Source organism: Siphateles boraxobius, unplaced genomic scaffold (assembly GCF_051911475.1).
Source record: "Siphateles boraxobius isolate OS27281-9 unplaced genomic scaffold, OSU_SipBor_1 22, whole genome shotgun sequence".
Classification (NCBI taxonomy): Eukaryota; Metazoa; Chordata; class Actinopteri; order Cypriniformes; family Leuciscidae; genus Siphateles; species Siphateles boraxobius.
In genome coordinates, this window is record NW_027508833.1 from 10,168,816 (window position 1) to 10,188,897 (window position 20,082).

At 42.9% G+C, this 20,082-nt stretch overlaps 1 protein-coding gene across 7 annotated transcripts in view; it reads left to right on the forward strand.

The window, feature by feature from the left end:
- col12a1a (collagen, type XII, alpha 1a) overlaps positions 1-20,082 on the forward strand; it is a 101,379-nt gene that overhangs the window by 3,215 nt on the left and 78,082 nt on the right. For 3 of the 7 annotated variants that reach the window (XM_077238599.1, XM_077238598.1, XM_077238597.1), the window contains exons 3-13: positions 2,545-2,661; positions 2,763-2,903; positions 4,640-4,690; positions 5,464-5,727; positions 6,633-6,797; positions 6,873-7,046; positions 7,143-7,433; positions 7,816-8,418; positions 15,268-15,546; positions 15,636-15,908; positions 16,008-16,277. The exons of the other annotated variants lie outside the window; for them this stretch is intronic. In XM_077238599.1, coding sequence (XP_077094714.1) covers positions 2,545-2,661; positions 2,763-2,903; positions 4,640-4,690; positions 5,464-5,727; positions 6,633-6,797; positions 6,873-7,046; positions 7,143-7,433; positions 7,816-8,418; positions 15,268-15,546; positions 15,636-15,908; positions 16,008-16,277 — 2,628 coding nt within the window. The remainder of the gene's footprint in view (positions 1-2,544; positions 2,662-2,762; positions 2,904-4,639; positions 4,691-5,463; positions 5,728-6,632; positions 6,798-6,872; positions 7,047-7,142; positions 7,434-7,815; positions 8,419-15,267; positions 15,547-15,635; positions 15,909-16,007; positions 16,278-20,082) is intronic. 7 annotated transcript variants of the gene reach the window in all.

The following is a 20,082-nucleotide window of genomic DNA, read 5'->3' on the forward strand; positions in this document are numbered from 1 at the left end:
TAAATCTATAGCAGACTCTGTGGATCTTCATCACCTTGTTGATGAAGAGTGGTAATAAATGCACTAGTTTGATAATCTTAAAAATAAAGGTTCCAATTAGAAACAAATGTAATTCTCTACACGGAAAAATAAATAAATATTATCTTACTAAATATCCCAACATTCTTAAATCAAGATTAAAATTTACTTGAGAAGCAAAATGACTTAATATATTAAGTCTAGCTTTCTGAAAAATGTATTAAAATTAAGTGAGTTTATACTACGGGGCTGTTGAATGCTTGATGATGCCAAATGATTTCAGAAATTTCAGAGTACAGCAGCAAAAGAACCCAGACCCACAACGACACTGACCAAGCAAATAAATATAGTAAACAATAGAATAAAAACAACAAATTATTTTCATGTTTTTTGCCACAAAGTTACGTTTTATTATGTAGCCTACAGAAAGCTCATACTCTTTTTCTCCCGCTCTCTCCCCCACTCACACACACACACACACACACACACACACACACACACACACACACACACACACACACACACACACACACACACACACACACACACACACACACACACACACACACAGAAAAGTGTTGCCAGCACTGATCTGACAAATTTGTCAGTAAAATAGTTTAACAACTCAAAAGCTACATGAATTTCTCATTAGCGAGGTAATAACGGCGCTGTTCTTGGAGCAGATAAACTTACAGTTTCGCTATAAGTAGAGACGCTGCTGCCGAACACTGTTGAGAGATGCACAGACTCAGGTAATTCACACACACACTCCCTGTAACTCAATAACTGCATTATTCTGCTATCAGTGGCTGAAGTCTCCATCACAAGCTCTAAAATAAAGTTTTGGGATTAGCAATGGAGGCGTGGAATGAGACACGTAAGAAATTAGTCCTACACAAGAGTGTTTTAAGGATAAAAACCTGAACATCATCTGAACAATGTTTTGAGGTGTGGGAACTTTAGTATAAGTGGAATAATTGACTCCCGGGACTTGAGTTGTGCATTATTTTTCTAATAATTCAACAGCACGTTGTCAATTATTTTTTACTTAGGCTTAAAACAAGAAAAAATGCCAACGGTGTGAGAAAAATAATCATGTTTTCCAGAAAATGTTTTCTTATTTTAAGCATAAACTCACTAAACTTTGATTAAAAAATAAATAAAAAAGAAAACAAGACATAATATCTTGTCATTTTGCTTCTCAAGAAAATGTATGTTGATTTAAGAATGTTTAGATATTTATACAGGAAAACAATGTCAGAATTTTTTTATTTTTTTTGCAGTCTTAAAAAGCATGTTCTGGTGCTCTAAAAACAAAACATTGATCTGAAGAAACTAATCAATAAGAACTTTCTCCCAAAAAAGTTTCAACCAACCTTTATTTTTAAGTGTGCTGAACACTACTGTAATATTGCACTCTGCCGGTAAAAATACTAATTCCTTTCTGTGAAATGAAGCATGTTTACCTATTGGTTACATTTTGGATGAGATCAGCTGTTTTTCCTCTGCATTCTTTGCATTCAAGGCATTATCCTGACAGCAGAGATTTACATCAGCATTCATGCATGCGGATGTAACATGGATGTTGAGTGCGTACTGCAAGTGGACATCTCATCATCGTAGATTGCCGCCTGCAGAGATGAGATCCACCACGGTTTGATGTAGATCGCTTGACAATAATGTCTTTGACAGAATATCATTTTGAAATACATTTGTAGCCTCTCTGTGTGTTGTCCTTTGTGTACATGGAAACAGTGTGATAAGCAACTTTCTCATGTACATGTGCATGACACTTCGACAACCAGACGAATGTGGATATATTTCTTCCTCATATTTGCGTGATTGTACGTTTTCCTTCAAACCTCTCAATTAGGAGTGTTTTCTTGTCACGTACACCTTCTGTATGAAAAGGAACTACACAAAAGTCTGTCACGACAAGTTGTGTATTCTTTTTATGAGATTTGCAATGGATGTGTGGCTTTAGTAAAACTCGTTAGCCTTGTTGGAATATATGTATATATACAAAGCGTATATATAACATATGTATATTTTTGTGTCTTACTTTTGACAGAGCCATCTGGACTTCTTTGACATCATGAAAACTCGATTCCATTGTATAATCAATATCTTGGGAATGGAAATGATCTGTTCTGTTGAACGGGCATGCCTTGTATTGACTGCATTCAGCATGTATTGGATGGTTGTCTGCACATGGATTGGCGTGGATGACGTTTTGTTTTGTAATAGGTCTTGAAATGTATTTAGTTCTTCTCTGCTTGAGTTGCAGACCATGAGATTCCAGGTTATGCAACTCAAGAAAAGGCCATTTGATCCGAAATGGCTTCCGTCACCCTCTTTTGTTGTGTTTTGTCATCTTTACTCTTGGTTGTGTTTGTCTTGCCCAACAATAAACAAGTCAACTTCAGTCCTGAAGTGTTTGTCGTTGGGGTTGTTAAAAAAATCATCTTCAAAATTCAGATATTGCAGTTTCTTGTGACCTTGACTCTTTTATCCTCTTGTTTGCAGTGGAGCCTCCTTCAGACTTGAAATTTAAAATCCTAAATGAAAACACCGTGCAAATGTCATGGAGGAGGCCTGCGTCTCAGATACAGGGCTACAGAATACAAGTAATATCAGATACAGGTGCGTGATGTCAGCAGCTGCACATGTTACAGCATCTGCATGTCTTTTGATCAGCTTTGACTGACTTATCTTCTGACTTGATATCTCATTATCTGTTCCAGATGATTCTAAAGATTTTACTCTTCCTGCCTCGGCCACAAACTCTTCAATCACGGATCTAACTCCAGATGTTGACTATTCGGTGTCAATCAGTTCATTTGATGGTGCAGAAGAAAGCATCCCTATTCTTGGACAGTTAACAAGTAAGTGCACACCCAACACCCTTTCTCTTATTCTCCTATTCATGGTAAGAGATTCGTTCATGTATTGAACTTTGGCATGAAACTCGTAACCCTCACCTATACGTACATGAATGATATTTCAATTCATGCGGCTTGTGGATTAATAACATAGTGTTTATGATAAAGAACTTTTAAAAATGTGGCTTAGGGTATATTTTAAATGGTTTTAATAATTTTCAAGGAAAGTTTCAATTTAATTACTTTAGAAAGGCCACGTGGTGTGTATCCATCAAGTAAAAATTAATAACATGTTTTCCTTACATCTTGAATACATGTGAGAGTACTCAACCATTTAAATGTATTTTTCAAAGTAAAACGTTTTTTTTTTTTCAAGTGGAATCAATTAAGTATGGAGACCTATGGAAGTTTGTTTCTGCCACAGAATAAAACAATTTAAAAGATAATTGTGACTTTTTATCTCACAATTCTGACTTTTTCCCTCACAATTCTGACTTTTTTAATTATGACTTTTTTCTCGTAATTCTGACTTTTTTTAATAATGCAATTGCGAGTTTTAAAGTCCAATTCTGAGAAAAAAAAACCTGACTTTTCCCCCCAGAATTACGAGATTTCTCTCAATTCTGAATTTATTATTCCAAATTTGACTTATATCATACAATTCTGAGAAAAAAAGTCAGAATTGTGAGATAAAATGTCGCAATTACCTTTATTTTTTATCCAGTGGTGGAAACAATGTTCCATAGAGCCCTGCACATGACATAATTATATATATATATATATATATATATATATACATATATATATATATATATATATATATATATATATATATATATATATATATATATATACATATCATGGTCACAAAATGGGGGAATGAATTATATTGTGTGCACAAATTAGTAAAATTAAGGAATTAATTATTATATTTTGTGCATGATTTAGTAAAACGAGGGAACAAATTATGAAATTGTATGCATGATTTACTTAAAATGATGGAATGAATTAGTTAAAAGTCAAGTTTCAAGTTTCAAGTTTGTATTTATTTATATAGCACATTTAAAAACAGCAAACAGGGCTGACCAAAGTGCTGAACAATACACAAGATAAAGAACAAAGACAAACCACACAATCATGACAGAAGCTCACAATGAATTAAAAGCTAAAGAAAAAAAATAGGTTTTAAGGTTTTCACAAAAGTGTGGACCTTTTTCTTGCATGTCATGTGCGGGCTAGCTAAATTTTTTATGTATTTTGAATTAATTATTACTGAAGACCCAGACAACAAATGAGCATCAAGTCACTGGCCTTTGTTGAGGACAGTTTTGATATTACTACAGGCGAAGAACATCTCATAAACTGTCATTGAAGGAGATTCCTGAATCATTTCTAGAGACCAACATATAATAGAGATTTAGGAGTGTACTTCTTTGACTTAAGCCATAATGCAACAACCCACAATACTCTTGGAATCACATAGCAATACACTTAAAACATTCAGAATTCTTTAGTAAATGTATAGCAATACCCATTCAACCACCCACAAAACACTTTGCGCATTGTGATGGTTTTGAGGTTTTGCATGGCAAATCATTTTCTTCAGAAAGAAAGAAATCTTGAGATCTACTGAGCTAAATTACAAAACAAAGCATTGTTGATAATTAGTTGTGATAAATCCATTTGCCAAAATGAATCACAAGCTTTCAAGACGGACCTAACTTCTTCTCCAATTACAGTTCAATCCAGCAACACAAGTGGAACAAGGAAGCCACAGTCAGAGACTGTCAGTGAGTATATTCAATCAAACCATTTCTTCATCATTCCAAATAGGTTCCATGTCATCTATGAAATGGAACTCTATATGCATTGTATAAGATCACATTTTTCCTTTAGACTTTTTTCTTCTGACCATTGTAGGCTTTGTGAACTTGTTACAGCTCGCAAAGAAAGATTGCTCAAGGCAGTGGTTGGCAATGTAAAAATTGCCTTTAATTAAAAGCACTAAAATAGAATCAGAGCTTATGAAACTTTTTGCTTTGTGCTGTTAGAAGTGGCTGTTAAAACATAGATGAGGGCAGAGGTTCCTTCTAGCCTCATTCATTTACTCTCACACACTCATCATGTTTCAAACTAGGGGAAAGGATTACGGTCCTGACCCAATTCCACTCCTTTTCTTGTGAGTCCAAATCATGAGTACAGGAGCCAAAAAAAAATCCCACTGAAATTCCAGAGAACCAGTTCTCAAGATGTACATTTCACATTAAAGTTAGACATGTCTAAAGAAACAAAAATAAGTTTATTGAAAGTATCCAATGCATTTCAAAAGCATTTTTTACTGTGGAAATGCTGGAGGTCATTGCCAGAGTCATTAATAATTGAGTAAGTGTAGCTGCATAATAAACATGCGTAAAACAGACAGCTTATTTAAACAACAATATTTATTGCTCAATAATGTGTCAAAACCAATAAGCGAAATGATGAAGATTGTAGCTGAAAGTTTGTTCTCATATTATTATTTGGCTTTCTCTCATGGCTTTCCCTTCGTTCCCTCGTCATGCAGAGTGTTCAGTAAGTGCTATCACAGATCTGGTTTTCCTGGTGGATGGTTCTTGGAGTGTGGGAAGAGAAAACTTTAAATTTATCCGGAGTTTCATTGGGGCAATGGCGGGAGCCTTCGATATTGGAGAGGATAAGACCCGAGTGGCTGTGGTACAGTACAGCTCAGATACCAGGACAGAGTTCGACATGAACACCCATCACAGACGGCCTGATGTCCTACGAGCCATTAAAAATCTGCCCTACAAGGGTGGTAATACCATGACAGGTGTGTAAAAGATTTACCATACCATGATTTTGCCGATTAGGACTTGTTTCTGGATGAACATCCTTGTTGGTCCTGGAACAAACCTATTCAACGTTATTTAACTAATCAGATTTGGGGTATGTTTAGAGTGTGAATAACATTCTCATCAACTTAAACTTTAATTTTATAGCACATTTAAAATTAAAGTTGACCAAAGGGCTGACAGTATAGATTGCCAACAGGGCTTGACATTAACATCTGCCAACCCACCGAATGCGGGTGGATTTCAGCAGTGGCATGTAACTTGAATTTCGGCGTGGGATTGCGTGCATTGTGCATAATTTTACAAATTTCCGCAGATTTTGTGCTCACACCTAAAATACAAGCACATAAAGCCGCCTCTCAGTACTAAATTAAGTTCTTATTGCACTTAAACAGTCAAATACACACAAAATAATGTAAATTAATGTCACAGTCAGTTATGTTTTAAGTAAATGTAAACAGTTGAGAAAGAAAATACGTGTAACAGTATAATGGATCCGTGCATCAGGTCTTAAAGTGACAGCAGCCTAATATACCTGCTCCCAAATTATGAGACAATATTAAAAATATCTATATGGCACTTTAGACCACTAGTCACAGTGGCTGATGAGCAAAGAAGTTAATGCCAAGCCCTGATTACCAACATCATAAAAATAAACAATTTAGGTTTATGTACAGTAATTGTGATAACACATGTAGGTAATGTTTGAACACGTCCTAGGTCCTACTTGGCAAAATTATGCTCATAATGTAATTTATTGTCTGAATTTCAAACATAAAGACTTTTTTAAACAACCCGATTAGAAGTATTGTAGCACTAGCTGTTTGTAGTCATCATCCAACATGTATGAATTTGTATCTTGGTGTCTTACACGCTCAACCAGGTGATGCTATGGACTATCTGGAGAAAAATACTTTTACTGAGGCTGCTGGAGCCAGGAAAGGCTTCCCAAAAGTGGCCATGATCATCACGGATGGAAAGTCACAAGACCCAGTAGGAGCGTATGCCGAACGACTGAGGAACATTGGAGTTGAGATCTTTGTCCTGGGTATGTGTCTATACAACTATTGAATATGTATCTATAATATGGAACTCTCTTTCAAGCCACAATTCATGTCTTTAGGTATCAAAGGGGCAGATGAGGATGAGTTGAAGGAGATGGCTTCCACTCCCCACAGCAAGCATGTCTATAATGTTCCAAACTTCGACATGATCAATCAAGTTCAGAACGAGCTCATTACTGAGGTCTGTTCTGGTGTGGAGGAGCAGCTAAATTCCCTTGTAAGCGGAGTGGAAGGTACAACCTAACACATGCATTCATGTTCTAGCTAAACTCAAAGAGAATTGACCAGTTAATAGCAGATCTATAAATCATCTCCCCATGTTTTTGCAGTTGTTGAACCAGCTTCGAACCTCAGAGTAACTGATGTCTCCTCTAAATCCATGAGAATTACGTGGGATTCATCTCCTGGTGTCATCACAGGCTATAAGCTGCAGGTCTTCCCCGTAATTGTTGGCGCCAAGAAGCAGGAGCTCTACACAGGGCCCACATTCAACTTGGCCAATGTCAGAGACCTGTCCCCTGAGACAGAGTATGAGATCAGTCTGTTTGCCCTCAAAGGTCTGACCCCTAGTAAGCCACAAGTTGTCACAGAGAAAACTCAGCCTGTGAAAGTGTCTACAGGTAAGATGCTAAGTACTAATTTGTCATCTAGTAGATGCTTTTATCAAACTGTCCCCCCTGGGTATCCATTCTGAGTTTAAAAGAATATTTCCTACCAGAATGAAAAGGTTGTTATCATTTACCATTTATTTAGTCTCAAAATTATGAAGGGCGGTCAAGCTCTAAAAATGACAAAGAAGCACCATAAACAAGTAGTCCATTTGACTCCTCCAGACTGTAGATTGGGGCAAAAATCTGGGCAAAAGTTGTATAGTCTCACGGATCCACCCTAATCTGTATACTGGTCCTTGCTGATATCTGTTTAGTTTCCAAATGCTTGTTCCAAAATTAAAATTTCCATCAGACAAACAGGTTGTAACAGTTTGTGTTTTGTGCCCTACAGAGTGTTCCCTAGAGGTTGATGTCCAAGCTGACATAGTCCTCCTGGTGGATGGCTCGTACAGTATAGGACTGGCTAATTTTGCTAAAGTCAGAGCCTTCCTCGAAGTGCTCGTCAATTCTTTTGACATCGGACCCAACAAAGTGCAAATCAGCTTGGTTCAGTACAGCAGGGATCCTCACACTGAGTTTGCCTTGAACAAGCACCATGACATTGCAGCTGTGGTCAAGGCGGTCCGCACCTTCCCCTACCGTGGAGGCTCCACCAACACTGGCAAGGCCATGACCTATGTGAGGGAAAAGATCTTCATTTCAGGCCGTGGTGCTCGTGATAACGTGCCGCGAGTCATGGTCCTCATCACGGACGGCAAGTCCTCGGATTCTTTCAAAGACCCTGCCAACAAACTAAAAGATACAGACGTTGAGATTTTTGCTGTGGGAGTCAAGGATGCCGTGCGCTCTGAGCTGGAGGCTATTGCCAATGCTCCTGCTGATAACCATGTGTTTGAGGTAGAAGACTTTGATGCTTTTGAGCGAATCTCCAAGGAACTGACCACATCCATCTGCCTAAGAATTGAGCAGGAGCTCCATAACATCAAGAAAAGAAGTATGTGGCAACTTTCGGTTAAGCTATTTATTGTTTTCATTCTGAGATTTCTGTTCATTCTTATTTGTGTAAGCCAGATGGATGGCTTTCCATGATTTCCCCAAGTAAGACTTGTCTTGATGGTCCTGGAATAACATTCTTATCATCCAATAACATTTTAGGAATGAGGTAAGTGTTAAGGTTAGGGCTAGGGTTAGGGGCTTGAACAACATTCTTGTCAACCTAATCTATCCTCTCTGATAGGCAGTTTACTCTAAGTAGTTTTATGGTTAGTTTAGGGTAGGGTTCAGACTGTGTTTGTTTGATGGGAATGTTGTTCCAGGACCAACAAAAGAGGGGGATCTAGGAACACACCCTACTTGGCAAAATCACATTGATCAATATTATTTCATAACACGAATCGTTATGGAAATACTAAACTCTGGAAACGATACTCGGTTACTAACGTAACCTCGGTTCTCTCTAGAGAGGGAACGAGTATTGCGTAAGTTTAGCTTACGCTACGGGAAAGATTCATCTTCTCAAAATATATTGAAGCCAAAAAATTATCCTTAATTTTGTATTCATTGTCAACTTAGTGCAGCAGCTAGCAGACCTAGAACAGGCCATCTCGCGTGCTCATTGGCTGCCCTGCGGGCAACTGCTGCAGCCTACCAGTGAGCCCGGCGTGACGTCACGCCCAATGAAGGGCGCCCGCGCCTTCATAGCGTCACAGCCAGCCAGAATGGGCGTGGCTTAGCGTATAAACATAGGGGCTGTAGGCTGACTTCCCTGGTTTTTCGTCGACTGAAGCGAAGTCGGCTGGCTCGCGGCACGAGCGACTTCGCTTCAGTCGACGAAAAACCAGGGAAGTCAGCCTACAGCCCCTATGTTTATACGCTAAGCCACGACCATTCTGGCTGGCTGTGACGCTATGAAGGCGCTGCGCACTTCATTGGGCGTGACGCATTGGGTTACGCAATACTTGTTCCCTCTCTAGAGAGAACCGAGGTTACGTTAGTAACCGAGTATCGTTCTCTTACGAGAGGTTCTCTCGTATTGCGTAAGTTTAGCTTACATTACGGGAACACTTTGTCAACGCCGTGCGCGCCAAGCATCCACCATGAGACCCCGAACTTTAAGGGGAACCCCATAAGTGGAAAAATAAGGTTGCCAGCCACGCGGGCCATCACTTGTACATAAGCACACATAGGGAATACAGAGCGGCGCGCCGGTCTGTATAGGCACATGGCACATGGCACATACCCTACTAGTGCAGCTCAACCAGGAGAGCTGAGTCACGTGAGAGTGATCTGAGCAGGATGATCTGGGCAGAATACACCTCTCCTTCACACTGACAACAGTTTAGCCTGCAAGGCAGGAACCTCTATGTTATAAAACCTGAAAAAGGTAGACGGGGAGCTCCAGCCCGCCGCTACACATATGTCATGGATAGAAATCCCACTGGACCATGCCCACGACGAGGCCACGCCTCTCATGGAATGAGCCCTGATGCCCAGAGGGCATTGCAGACTTTTTGACGCGTAAGCAGCCGCTATAGCGTCCACTTTCCATCTGGACAGGCTCTGTTTCGAGGAGGCGAGACCCTTAGTGCACCCACCAAACGAAACAAAAAAGCTGTTCTGAACGCCTGAAAGAGGCGGAGCGTGTAATGTAAAATCTCAGCGCCCTGACAGGGCAGAGGAGATTCACATCACTTTCGCTGTCAGATGCTGGCAGAGCTGACAGCGAAATAACTTGCGCTCTGAATGGAGTGCCCATCACTTTAGGAATATATCCATGTCTAGGTCTGAGGATGACTTTAGAGTCATTCGGCCCGAACTCAAGACACGACGCGCTAATAGACAGCGCGCGCAGGTCCCCCACACGTTTTACTGACGACAGTGCAGTCAGAAAGACGGTTTTCAGTGATAGATATTTCAACCCCACGGAGTCTAGTGGTTCAAATGGAAAGGCTTTCAGGGCCTCGAGGACCAATGAAAGATCCCACATTGGAACCAACGGGGGGCGCGGCGGGTTCATCCTTCTAGCTCCTCTAAGGAAGCGGATGACCAACTCATGTCTTCCCAGTGACTGGCCATGCGTCGATTCTGCGAACGCTGCCACGGTCGCCACGGCCACCACGTATACTTTGAGCGTGGATGGGGACCTCCCCTTATCCAACAGCTCTTGTAGGAAGGTGAGCAGATGCGCCACCCCGCATGTCCGTGGGTCCAGATCTCTGTCGGTGCACCATCCGGAGAACACCGACCATTTAGACGCGTAGAGCCTTCTCGTGGAAGGAGCTCTAGACTGCGTGATCGTGTTCATCACTCCTTCTGGCAGGGCAACGAGTACCCGTTGATCAACCATGCGTGCAGAGACCAGCGCTCTGGATGGGGATGCCAGATCGTGCCGCGAGCCTGAGAGAGGAGATCTGCCCTCACCGGAATCGGCCACGGAGCTGTATGTGACAGCCGTGCTAGTTCCGGGAACCAATCTGATTCTCCCAACGCGGGGCTATGAGGAGCACCAAGTGGCGCGTTTCCCTGATCCTCTTGATCACCTGTGGTAACAGAGAGACTGGAGGGAAAGCATATAGCAGGAGGATGGGCCAACCTGGGCCAGTGCGTCCCCGTCCTTCGAGAAGAACGTCGGGCATTCCCCTCGGGGAACATTGTCCCTGGACAGTTTGTCTGGGCCGTCGTTCAAATGGCCAGGCACATGCGCCGCCCTCAGCTAGCGCAGGTGCATCTGAGACCAAATAAGGAGGCGTTCCGTCAGATTGCAGAGATTTCTGGATCTGACACCGCCCTGACGGTTTACATAGGATACTACAGACATGTTGTCCGAACGGACAAGAACATATTGGTCCTGTATGAACGGGAGGAAGCGCTTCAGCGCGTTCTCGACCGCTATCATTTCCAGACAGTTTTTGTGAAAACACTTCTCTTGGTCTGACCACTGGCCGAAGACCGGTCTGCCCTCGAACAGCGCGCTCCAACCCGAGTTGGACACGTCTGTCGAAATGACTTTCCGATAAGAGATGGTTCCCATCATCACTCCCTGCTGGTACCAGTCGGCTACTAACCAGGGCTGCAGAGCCGCTATGCAGGTCTGAGTCACTCTGATTTTCTGGCCGACCCGCGTTGGAGCGGGCGCATGCGCAGTAGGCCCAGCTGAAGCACCGCTGCAGCTGATGCCATACAGCCCAACATCCTTTGAAATGTTTTCAAAGGGAGAAAGCTGCCCTTCTGGAAAGATGCGGCTAGGTGGCGAACACGGCGCGCGTGCTGTGTCGATAAACGAGACGTCATGGTCACCGAGACCAGTTCTATTCCTAAAAAGAAAATTGACTGGCTGGGCAGTAATGAGCTCTTGGTCCAGTTGACCGTGAGACCCAAGCTTTCCAGGTGACTGAGAAGCACTGTTCTGTGAGACAGCAGTTCTGTCTCTGTCTGTGCCAATATCAGCCAATCGTCCAGATAGTTCATTATTCGCAGCCCCTGACTTCTCAGGGGGGTGAGCGCCGCGTCCATGCACTTCGTAAATGTACGGGGTGCTAGGGACAGGCCAAACGGCAGGATGGTGTATTGATATACCTGACCGTCGAAGGGCGAATCTCAACAATTGCCTGTGACGGGGTATTATCTGAATCTGAAAATAGGCATCCTTCAGATCTAGAGAAATAAACCAGTCCCTCGGGCGAACGTGCACGAGGATTTTCCTGGTCGCACGCATTTTGAACGGCCTTTTCGCAAGCACTTTGTTCAAATGTCTCAGATCTAGGATATGTCTGAAGGCTCCGTCCTTCTTGGGTACGAGAAAAATATCGGCTGTAAAAGCCTGACTTGCTCAGAGAAGGCGCCACCTTTTCTATCGCCCCTTTGCACAGCAGCTTTGCTATTTCTGCGTGAAGTAGGTGTGCTACTTCCGCATTCACTATCGTCGCAGTCCGGGCTTGAAAGCGCGGGGGACGGCGAATGAATTCAAGTGTATAGCCCTGCTTTATTGTGCTCAGCACCCATTCTGAAATCCCTGGGATAGTTTCCCACGCAGCTATGTGAGCCGCTAGGGGGCGAATGGCCTCCGCCATTTGCGGGCTTGTGAAACTGAACCGGAGCCGAAAGCGCGGCGCGCGCACTCTCAGTTCTGGGCAATGGCTGCTCGCTGATTTATGTGAGATGTCCCAATCATAAGGGATGGGGAACATTCTTTTGTCACTTTTGACGCGCGAGCAGCGCTCCGGGCGGAAAAGCTTCCTGTAAGCGTGAGCGTGTGTGCGCCGGCACGAGACTTACGAGTGTATTTGATGCCCCGATCATAATGGATGGGGAGCGTTTTATTAATGCCCTGCGTTTTGTGATAACACTTAAACACGCGGGCTGAGCCCGGGGGGAGGTTAGTGTTAGTAAGCGTGAACGCTCTCTGGCGGGCACGAGACTTACATTCATAACCTGCTTTCTTTTGTGAAACTGACCTGGAGCCGAAAGCGCGGCCCGCGCGCTCTCGGTTCTGGGCAATGGCTGCCCGCTGAAAACCGAGACAGGCTGATTTATGTGAGATGTCCCAATCATAAGGGATGGGGAACATTCTTTTTTTTTTTTACTTTTTGACACGCGAGCAGCGCTCCGGGCGGAAAAGCTTCCTGTAAGCGTGAGCGCGTGTGCGCGGGCACTAGACTTACAAGTGTATTTGACGCCCCGATCACAATGGATGGGGAGCATTTTATTAATGCCCTGCGTTTTGTGATAACACTTAAACGCGCGGGCGGAGGTTAGTGTTAGCAAGCGTGAACGCACTCTGGCGGGCACGAGACTTACATTCATAACCTGCTTTCTTTTGTGAAACTGACCCGGAGTTCTGGACAATGGCTACTCTCTGAAAGCCGAAACCGGCTGATTTATGTGAGATGTCCCAATCATAAGGGATGGGGAACATTCTTTTTTCACTTTTTGACGCGCGAGCAGCCCTCCGGGCGGAAAAGCTTCCTGTAAGCGTGAGTGCGGGCACTAGACTTACAAGTGTATTTGACGCCCCGATCATAATGGATGGGGAGCGTTTTATTAATGCCTTGCGTTTTGTGATAACACTTAAACGCGCGGGCGGAGCCCGGGGGGAGGTTTGTGTTAGCAAGCGTGAACGCACTGTGGCGGGCACAAGACTTACATTCATAACCTGCTTTCTTGATCGTGTAACAGATCGGGCAGATAGTGGACACAGACTTGTGGACACATTTCTTACATTCAACACTCGAGCGGCTTTTCTGCGCTTTATGAGAGTGTGCTCTGCGAGATTCAAAGTGCTTATGTGTAGGGGCACTTTCACTACACTTACAACACCGACGGCATGAGCCAGACCAGACATTATACTCTTTTTGAGATTTTTCTGGGTCGCCGTGAAAACAGCGTTTGTGTGCAGGCGAGAGGGTAAACAAACCGGCTCGTTGGCTGCTAATTGAACCACTGCAGTAGCCTGTTTGAAGGGGACTGACAGGGAATAAACTTTGACGGCGGTCCTGCCGCAGCGGGAATCGCGCGTCTTTTCGGAGGCGATGTGTCTGTTAGTAAGCGTGAGCGCTTGTGAGCGGGCACGTAACTTACATTCTTAACCTGACATTATACTCACTTGAGATTTCTCTGGGTCGCCGCGAGAACGGCGGATGTGTGCAGGCGAGCGGGTTGCATTATCGGCTTGTTGGCTGCCAAATACACCGCTCCAGTAGCCCAAGGGGACTGACAGGGCGAGATATTTCGGCGGCGGCGCGCAAGCCCGTCCGGGTCATGCAGAGAGCGCGAGAGGGCTCTGCATGAAGCGAACGGGGACGCGAGGGCGGGGTAGCTCTCTTGTAAGATAAAGAGAGCTAGCTGCATGCTCGTACGTGTCCCTCGGCCTCATCCTCAGATGTGATGGCAGTGAGGCTTGTGAGCGGCAGCTGCGCGTCGGTGAGGAGGGGCGGGGGGTGTTGAAGGCTTTGAGTCGAGCCCGCAGGGTCGACAGCGGAATCGCAACACAGAGCTCGCAGCCCTAGAAGTGCAAGGCGTCTTAAAAAAGACACTCGCTGCTCTTTTAGAATAGGTTTTAGCAAGGTAAAGGATACGTCGCCGGATAGCGTAGCTCGCACGGATGGCTGAAGGTGGTGAAGACGGCCGGCTTCCTCAGCGCTTTCCTAAGCTGGCTGTTCGCTGTTCGACGGCGGCGGTGGCTTCTCTCAGATCCAGCGTTGCGAAGAGCTCGCTGAAGAGATGAAAAATCAGGGAAGTCAGCCTAAAGCCCCTATGTTTATACGCTAAGCCACGCCCATTCTGGAGGGCTGTAACGCTATGAAGGCGCAGGCGCCCTTCATTGGGCGTGACGTCACGCCGGGCTCACTGGTAGGCTGCAGCAGTTGCCCGCAGGGCAGCCAATGAGCACGCGAGATGGCCTGCTCTAGGTCTGCTAGCTGCTGCACTGCTTTGACAATGAATACAAAACTAAGGATAATTTTTTGGCTTCAATATCTCGAGAAGATGAATCTTTCCCCTAGCGTAAGCTAAACTTACGCAATACGAGAGAACCTCTCGTAAGAGAACATCTGTTCAGGGCTGCTTAGACATAATAAACATCATGAGGAATAAATAATCAACATCATCATTAAAATAATACTAAATTGTTGTCATACACCACCCCCCCCCCCCCCCACAGTTTTATTATATGTTATTTCATGTATATTTAGAATTCATAACTGTAATGCATTTAAAAGTCCTCCCAGAGCAAAACAGCAAGCAAGACCAAACCAAAAGCATGGAAAGTGAGAGGATAAACTTTCAAGATAATATACACTGTAAAAAACGGTGCATTTAACATATAGTGATGTGTTTCACCACACAGGTTTGCTTCCACCAAAGTCACTAAGCTTCTCTGAGGTGACCTCAAGGAGCTTCAGGACCTCATGGATTTCTGAGGGCGAAGATGTCCTGTCTTTTATGGTGCGATTCAGGCCAGCGGCTGAAATAACTGGAGACTACATCTCTTTGGTGGTTCCTCATGACACCGTCACTACAGTTTTGCCCAATCTCACGCCCTTGACCACCTATGAGGTTAATGTCATTGCCCAGTATGATAAAGGAGACAGCTTTCCTTTGACAGGCGAGGAGACGACTTTAGAAGGTATTTGCTCATAGTTAAAGTTGTTTATCTCTGATATGTACACTTTTTTTTGCATTTGACTGATAACACGCACTGCTCTCGTAATTCAGAGATTGGCCCTGTTCGTAACCTCATGGTGAGTGAGGAGGCTGTGGAAAGTTTCCGAGTGTCGTGGAAAGCTGCTCCAGGATCAGTGCTGAGGTACAGACTGTCCTATGAACCTGTGAGTGGAGGAGATAAACTGGAAGCAGAAACCGATGGGAGTCAGGTCACCACTGTGCTGCAAAAACTGCTCCCCGTCACCACCTACCGTGTAACAGTGTATCCTGAGTATGCAAGTGGAATGGGGCCCTCACTGGACACTGAGGGCACCACCAAAGAAGGTCAGCACTGTTGGAGGATTGGTTGCTTTCACATCTGATTATTTTCTCTTGAAATATCAAAAGAAATGATCTAATCTTATAATTATTATTCTCTCTCAGTTCGGGGGTCTCCACGTGACTTGAGGGTCTTCAACGAGACCGTGTCCAGCATGAAGGTTTCATGGCGGGCTGCTCCAGGCAATGTGCTTCAATATCATGTGGCCTACAAACCTGATGGTGGGGAAAGGAAAGAAATATTTGTTAAAGGAGATACAACAACTGCTTTGCTGAAGAATCTTCTCCCAGACACAGAGTATGAGCTGTTTGTTAGTGCCCGCTATACCTCTGGCCTCGGAGCTCCACTAATGGGAACTGGCACCACCCTGGAAGGTAAGAGACTTCAGTATTACAAATGAAGCTTGTGCTTTCTACATTGCAATTAATTTGTCTGCTGTACACTGTATGATACAAAACAAAAAACCAATGGGTTATGGGTGGTTGAAGACCCTGATGGCGTTCTGCACCAATGGTTGACCGACATTGCTTTTTCAATAACACATGGAGACTCCTTGGAGGCAGGTTGGCTTGGCTACTATGAGAATGCCAATCTACTTTATTTACATTTACATTTATTCATTTAGCAGACAGTTTTATTCAAAGCGACTTACAAATTATAACAATAGAAACAGTTAAACTAACAATAGGACAACAATATGCAAGTGCTATGACCCTTCCCAGTTTAATCTAATGCAGTACGTTTTTTAAAAGATAATAGATATAGAATAGAAGATAAAGTGTTAGTTTTAATGGATCAAGTGTTGCGGAAAAAGATGCGTCTTCAGCCGTTTCTTAAAAAATGGCCACTCAGCAGCTCTGGTTGAGTTGGGCAGATCATTCCACCAGCATGGAACAGACCAGGAAAAGGTACCATCATATAATATATGAAGTAAATACAGTATAGAGATATTTCAAAGAGAAATTGAAAATGATGAAATGAAAGAGCTGAAATCAAATAAATAATGACACAATATTTCATTGAAAGTCACTTTCACAATTTTTTGAAAACTGAAAATTTGCATTATCAACTGACAAATTATTTTGATAACGTCTGTCAGTTTGAAGTGCAATTCATAATTCGTAATTTTGGGAACCAACTGGGTGACCTTTTAGATTGTTTCATCTAATGACAGATCTCACTATGTGGATTCCCCCACGCTGTGGCTTTATACATTTGGTGTGTGGGCAGCAGATGAATTAGCTGAGCTTGTAAAAATGTCCTCACTCATGCTTGGCATTGAATAAATAGCGAATGGAAACAAAACCTCAAGAGATATTAGTTTGGAGAAATCTTTTCTAGTGTCTAGTAACCCTAGTCTAGCAATCCGCATTTGGGGTTTTAAACTTAAATCATACAGTTTATTGTTGCATCCCACTTTTCTAAAGTTACTAATTAAAAACCACATCATGTCAATATATATATTACATACTATTCTGGTGTTGTGCAGCCAGAAGGCTTTTTAGTGATTGCTAGTTATTTCTTAACGAACGACGGTGTTCTGCTATGGTACAGCTTACATTAGTGGTCTCAAACCACTAAGAGCCAATTGCTTCCACATAGAAGCACTTGTTTGTTTTTTTGTCTTCGCAAAAAGTAAAGTCCAAGTCTCTCTCAATATTCTCTTGATAAAAAGCATGTCAGAGTTACTGTACTATTAACTTGTGGGCTTGTTTGATTTGAGTCACTGAGTCAAACTTTTTCATACAAAGTTTTTAACCTAAACGTATCTGTCATAAATGCCCAGTACTTACTGCATGTAATTTATCGGCTGGATTACAAGCAGTGTCATATTAAAAAATGCTGATTATAAATATGATAAACTTCAGAGGCTTGTCAATATGTATGCTGACTCAAGCTGCCTTTCAACACAGAGACAAAGGAAACATGTGACTAATTTCTGGCCGATGACAAGGCGTTTCCAAACTGAGCTTCGTTATACTCCATGTCCTGGAGGATAACACAGCTTTCTTTGTTTTAGTTGCCCTCAGCCTGCAGAAAATGGTCTAGCCCAGTCAGGGCAATTAGGAAGTGACCTTAAATAAGGGCTTTAGTGACCGATCAGTTCATTCTGAGGGTGTGAGAATCACATTGTATCTCATATTCAGCCTACTGAACTGAACTGTTAAAAATGTCATTATAATTGCTGAATTGCATATCTTCTGAATACAAAAAAATGTAAACTTGTTTTTCTAAATCAGCCAGTTTGCTTCAGGGGTCTTAGAGTGTCTATGTGTTTTAACATCTGGTGAATGTGGTTGCAGTCATCATGAGTTTTGTCTCATGATAGTTTTTGTGGAAACTGGGCTTGGGATGTGAGATCTTTGCCAGCGCCAGATTATGTCTCTGAGCCAAGAGCGCTTGCCCTGTTTTACTGAAAATGAGATTAATTCTGCGAGAATAGAGAGGACAGACCTCATTTACTCATCAAGCACTGTGTCTATATGGATCCCAAGGAAATTTTGCAAAGCTTAATCAGTATGCTATTGGAAATTAATGTCCAAGTGTAAGTCATGCTTGCTTTGTATATGGTAGTTGTTCAAAAGCACGTTCAAGATGTTCGATACCAATATGTTCTCAGCTTGTGACCACCCCATCTTTTCATTACCTTTTAAAGATTGATTTCTCAGATGTGTCGTACTTTATTCCAGTCAATGGCAGAGTAAGCTTTTTCTTAATGTTGACATGGGTGAGAAGATCCATAAATTAGATCCAGGGTGTAAATTGTTCTTGATGTAGTTATTAGTCTGTTTAGTTAAAGTTGGAAACCATGACCAGGGGCTAAAGGTTTGACTGGTTAGATTTTGACTGTTTGATACTGCAACTACATTCTGTGGGCAAAAAGCATGTTTCTGAAGTTCAAATGTAGCCATGTAAGCAACATTTCAGTCATGATAAATAGACTCTTGGAATAGTTGTAGCACGTAAACGTATTTGACAATGTTAATGTACTTGGTCTGGGCGCAATAGATATTCTTGACTTGATATTACGTTTGGGTATCGTTTGAATTTTAACGATTCCGATTCTGCTTATCGATTCCGATTCTTATCGATTCCTAATTTTTATTGCAATAAGGTAATTTTTTTATTTTTTATATTTATTAATAATAAAATTTTACAATATTAAAAAATAGCAGAGTTAACATTGATATCGAGAAATTGTATCGTTGGTATCACCTTCGGATATTATTTTTTTCAGCTGTTGAACAATAAAACACTAACAGCCAATCAGAATCCTTTCAAATTTAAGGGCTCACACATTTAAAATGGCAGACAACATTGCGGAGAAGTTAATCGCCACTGTTTGACAAGTCAAGCTAGCCTGGCTCCGCCCTCCTACGTACTTCCCCTCAATTTTCATTTTCCTTCAGTACTAGGTCTGGGATTGTGCTGTAGTCTTAGGTTTTCTCCGATCAATTTTTTACCGGGCCAATCAGCGAACAGAGGGAGTGGCTGAGAACGATGACGTTGATGTCGTGCGTTATTTTGAGTTGTAGTTCAGTGATGGCAGCGGAGAAAGATGCGAGCGAAGCCATTCGGTCCGTTGTGGCAACGCTGCCGAATATCAAGAAGTTAAAGCCGGAGCAAGAACAATCTTTGCTTTGTTTTCTTGGTGGCCATAATGTGGTGGCCCTCCTCCCCACGGAGTTCGGGAAAAGTTTGATTTTCCAGCTCGCTTTGTTGGCTAAGGCGAACGCTAGGCATACGTTACCTGATACGTCACGACCAGACGTTAGCGATTGGTTATGGCTGATCCAGAGTGACTCTGGGCAGATCCAATAGTTTTAGACTTCAATAGAGTAACCGCCTACAAGGAAGTTAACGCTTGTCAATGGAGCGGTGCCAGACCATAGACTGTAAAAAAAGATGGACGACGCCCCTTTGTTCTCTTCCATTGGCGAGAAGTGAAGCCGTCATTCTCCCGATATGGCGCTGACATCTTGGGACTTGAGTCTGCGCAGTTGCGATTTCGGGACCAGAAATGCGCAGTAGTGAGCAGGAAGTAAAGCCGCGAAATCAACGTCCCGCTCTGGTCCCGCCCTCACTCTCACTGAATCAAGCGTAAGCACGCGCCTCTGCTGCAGAACAACCCATTATGTCGGAGTGAAATAATCAATTATAGAAATTTAGATATTACAT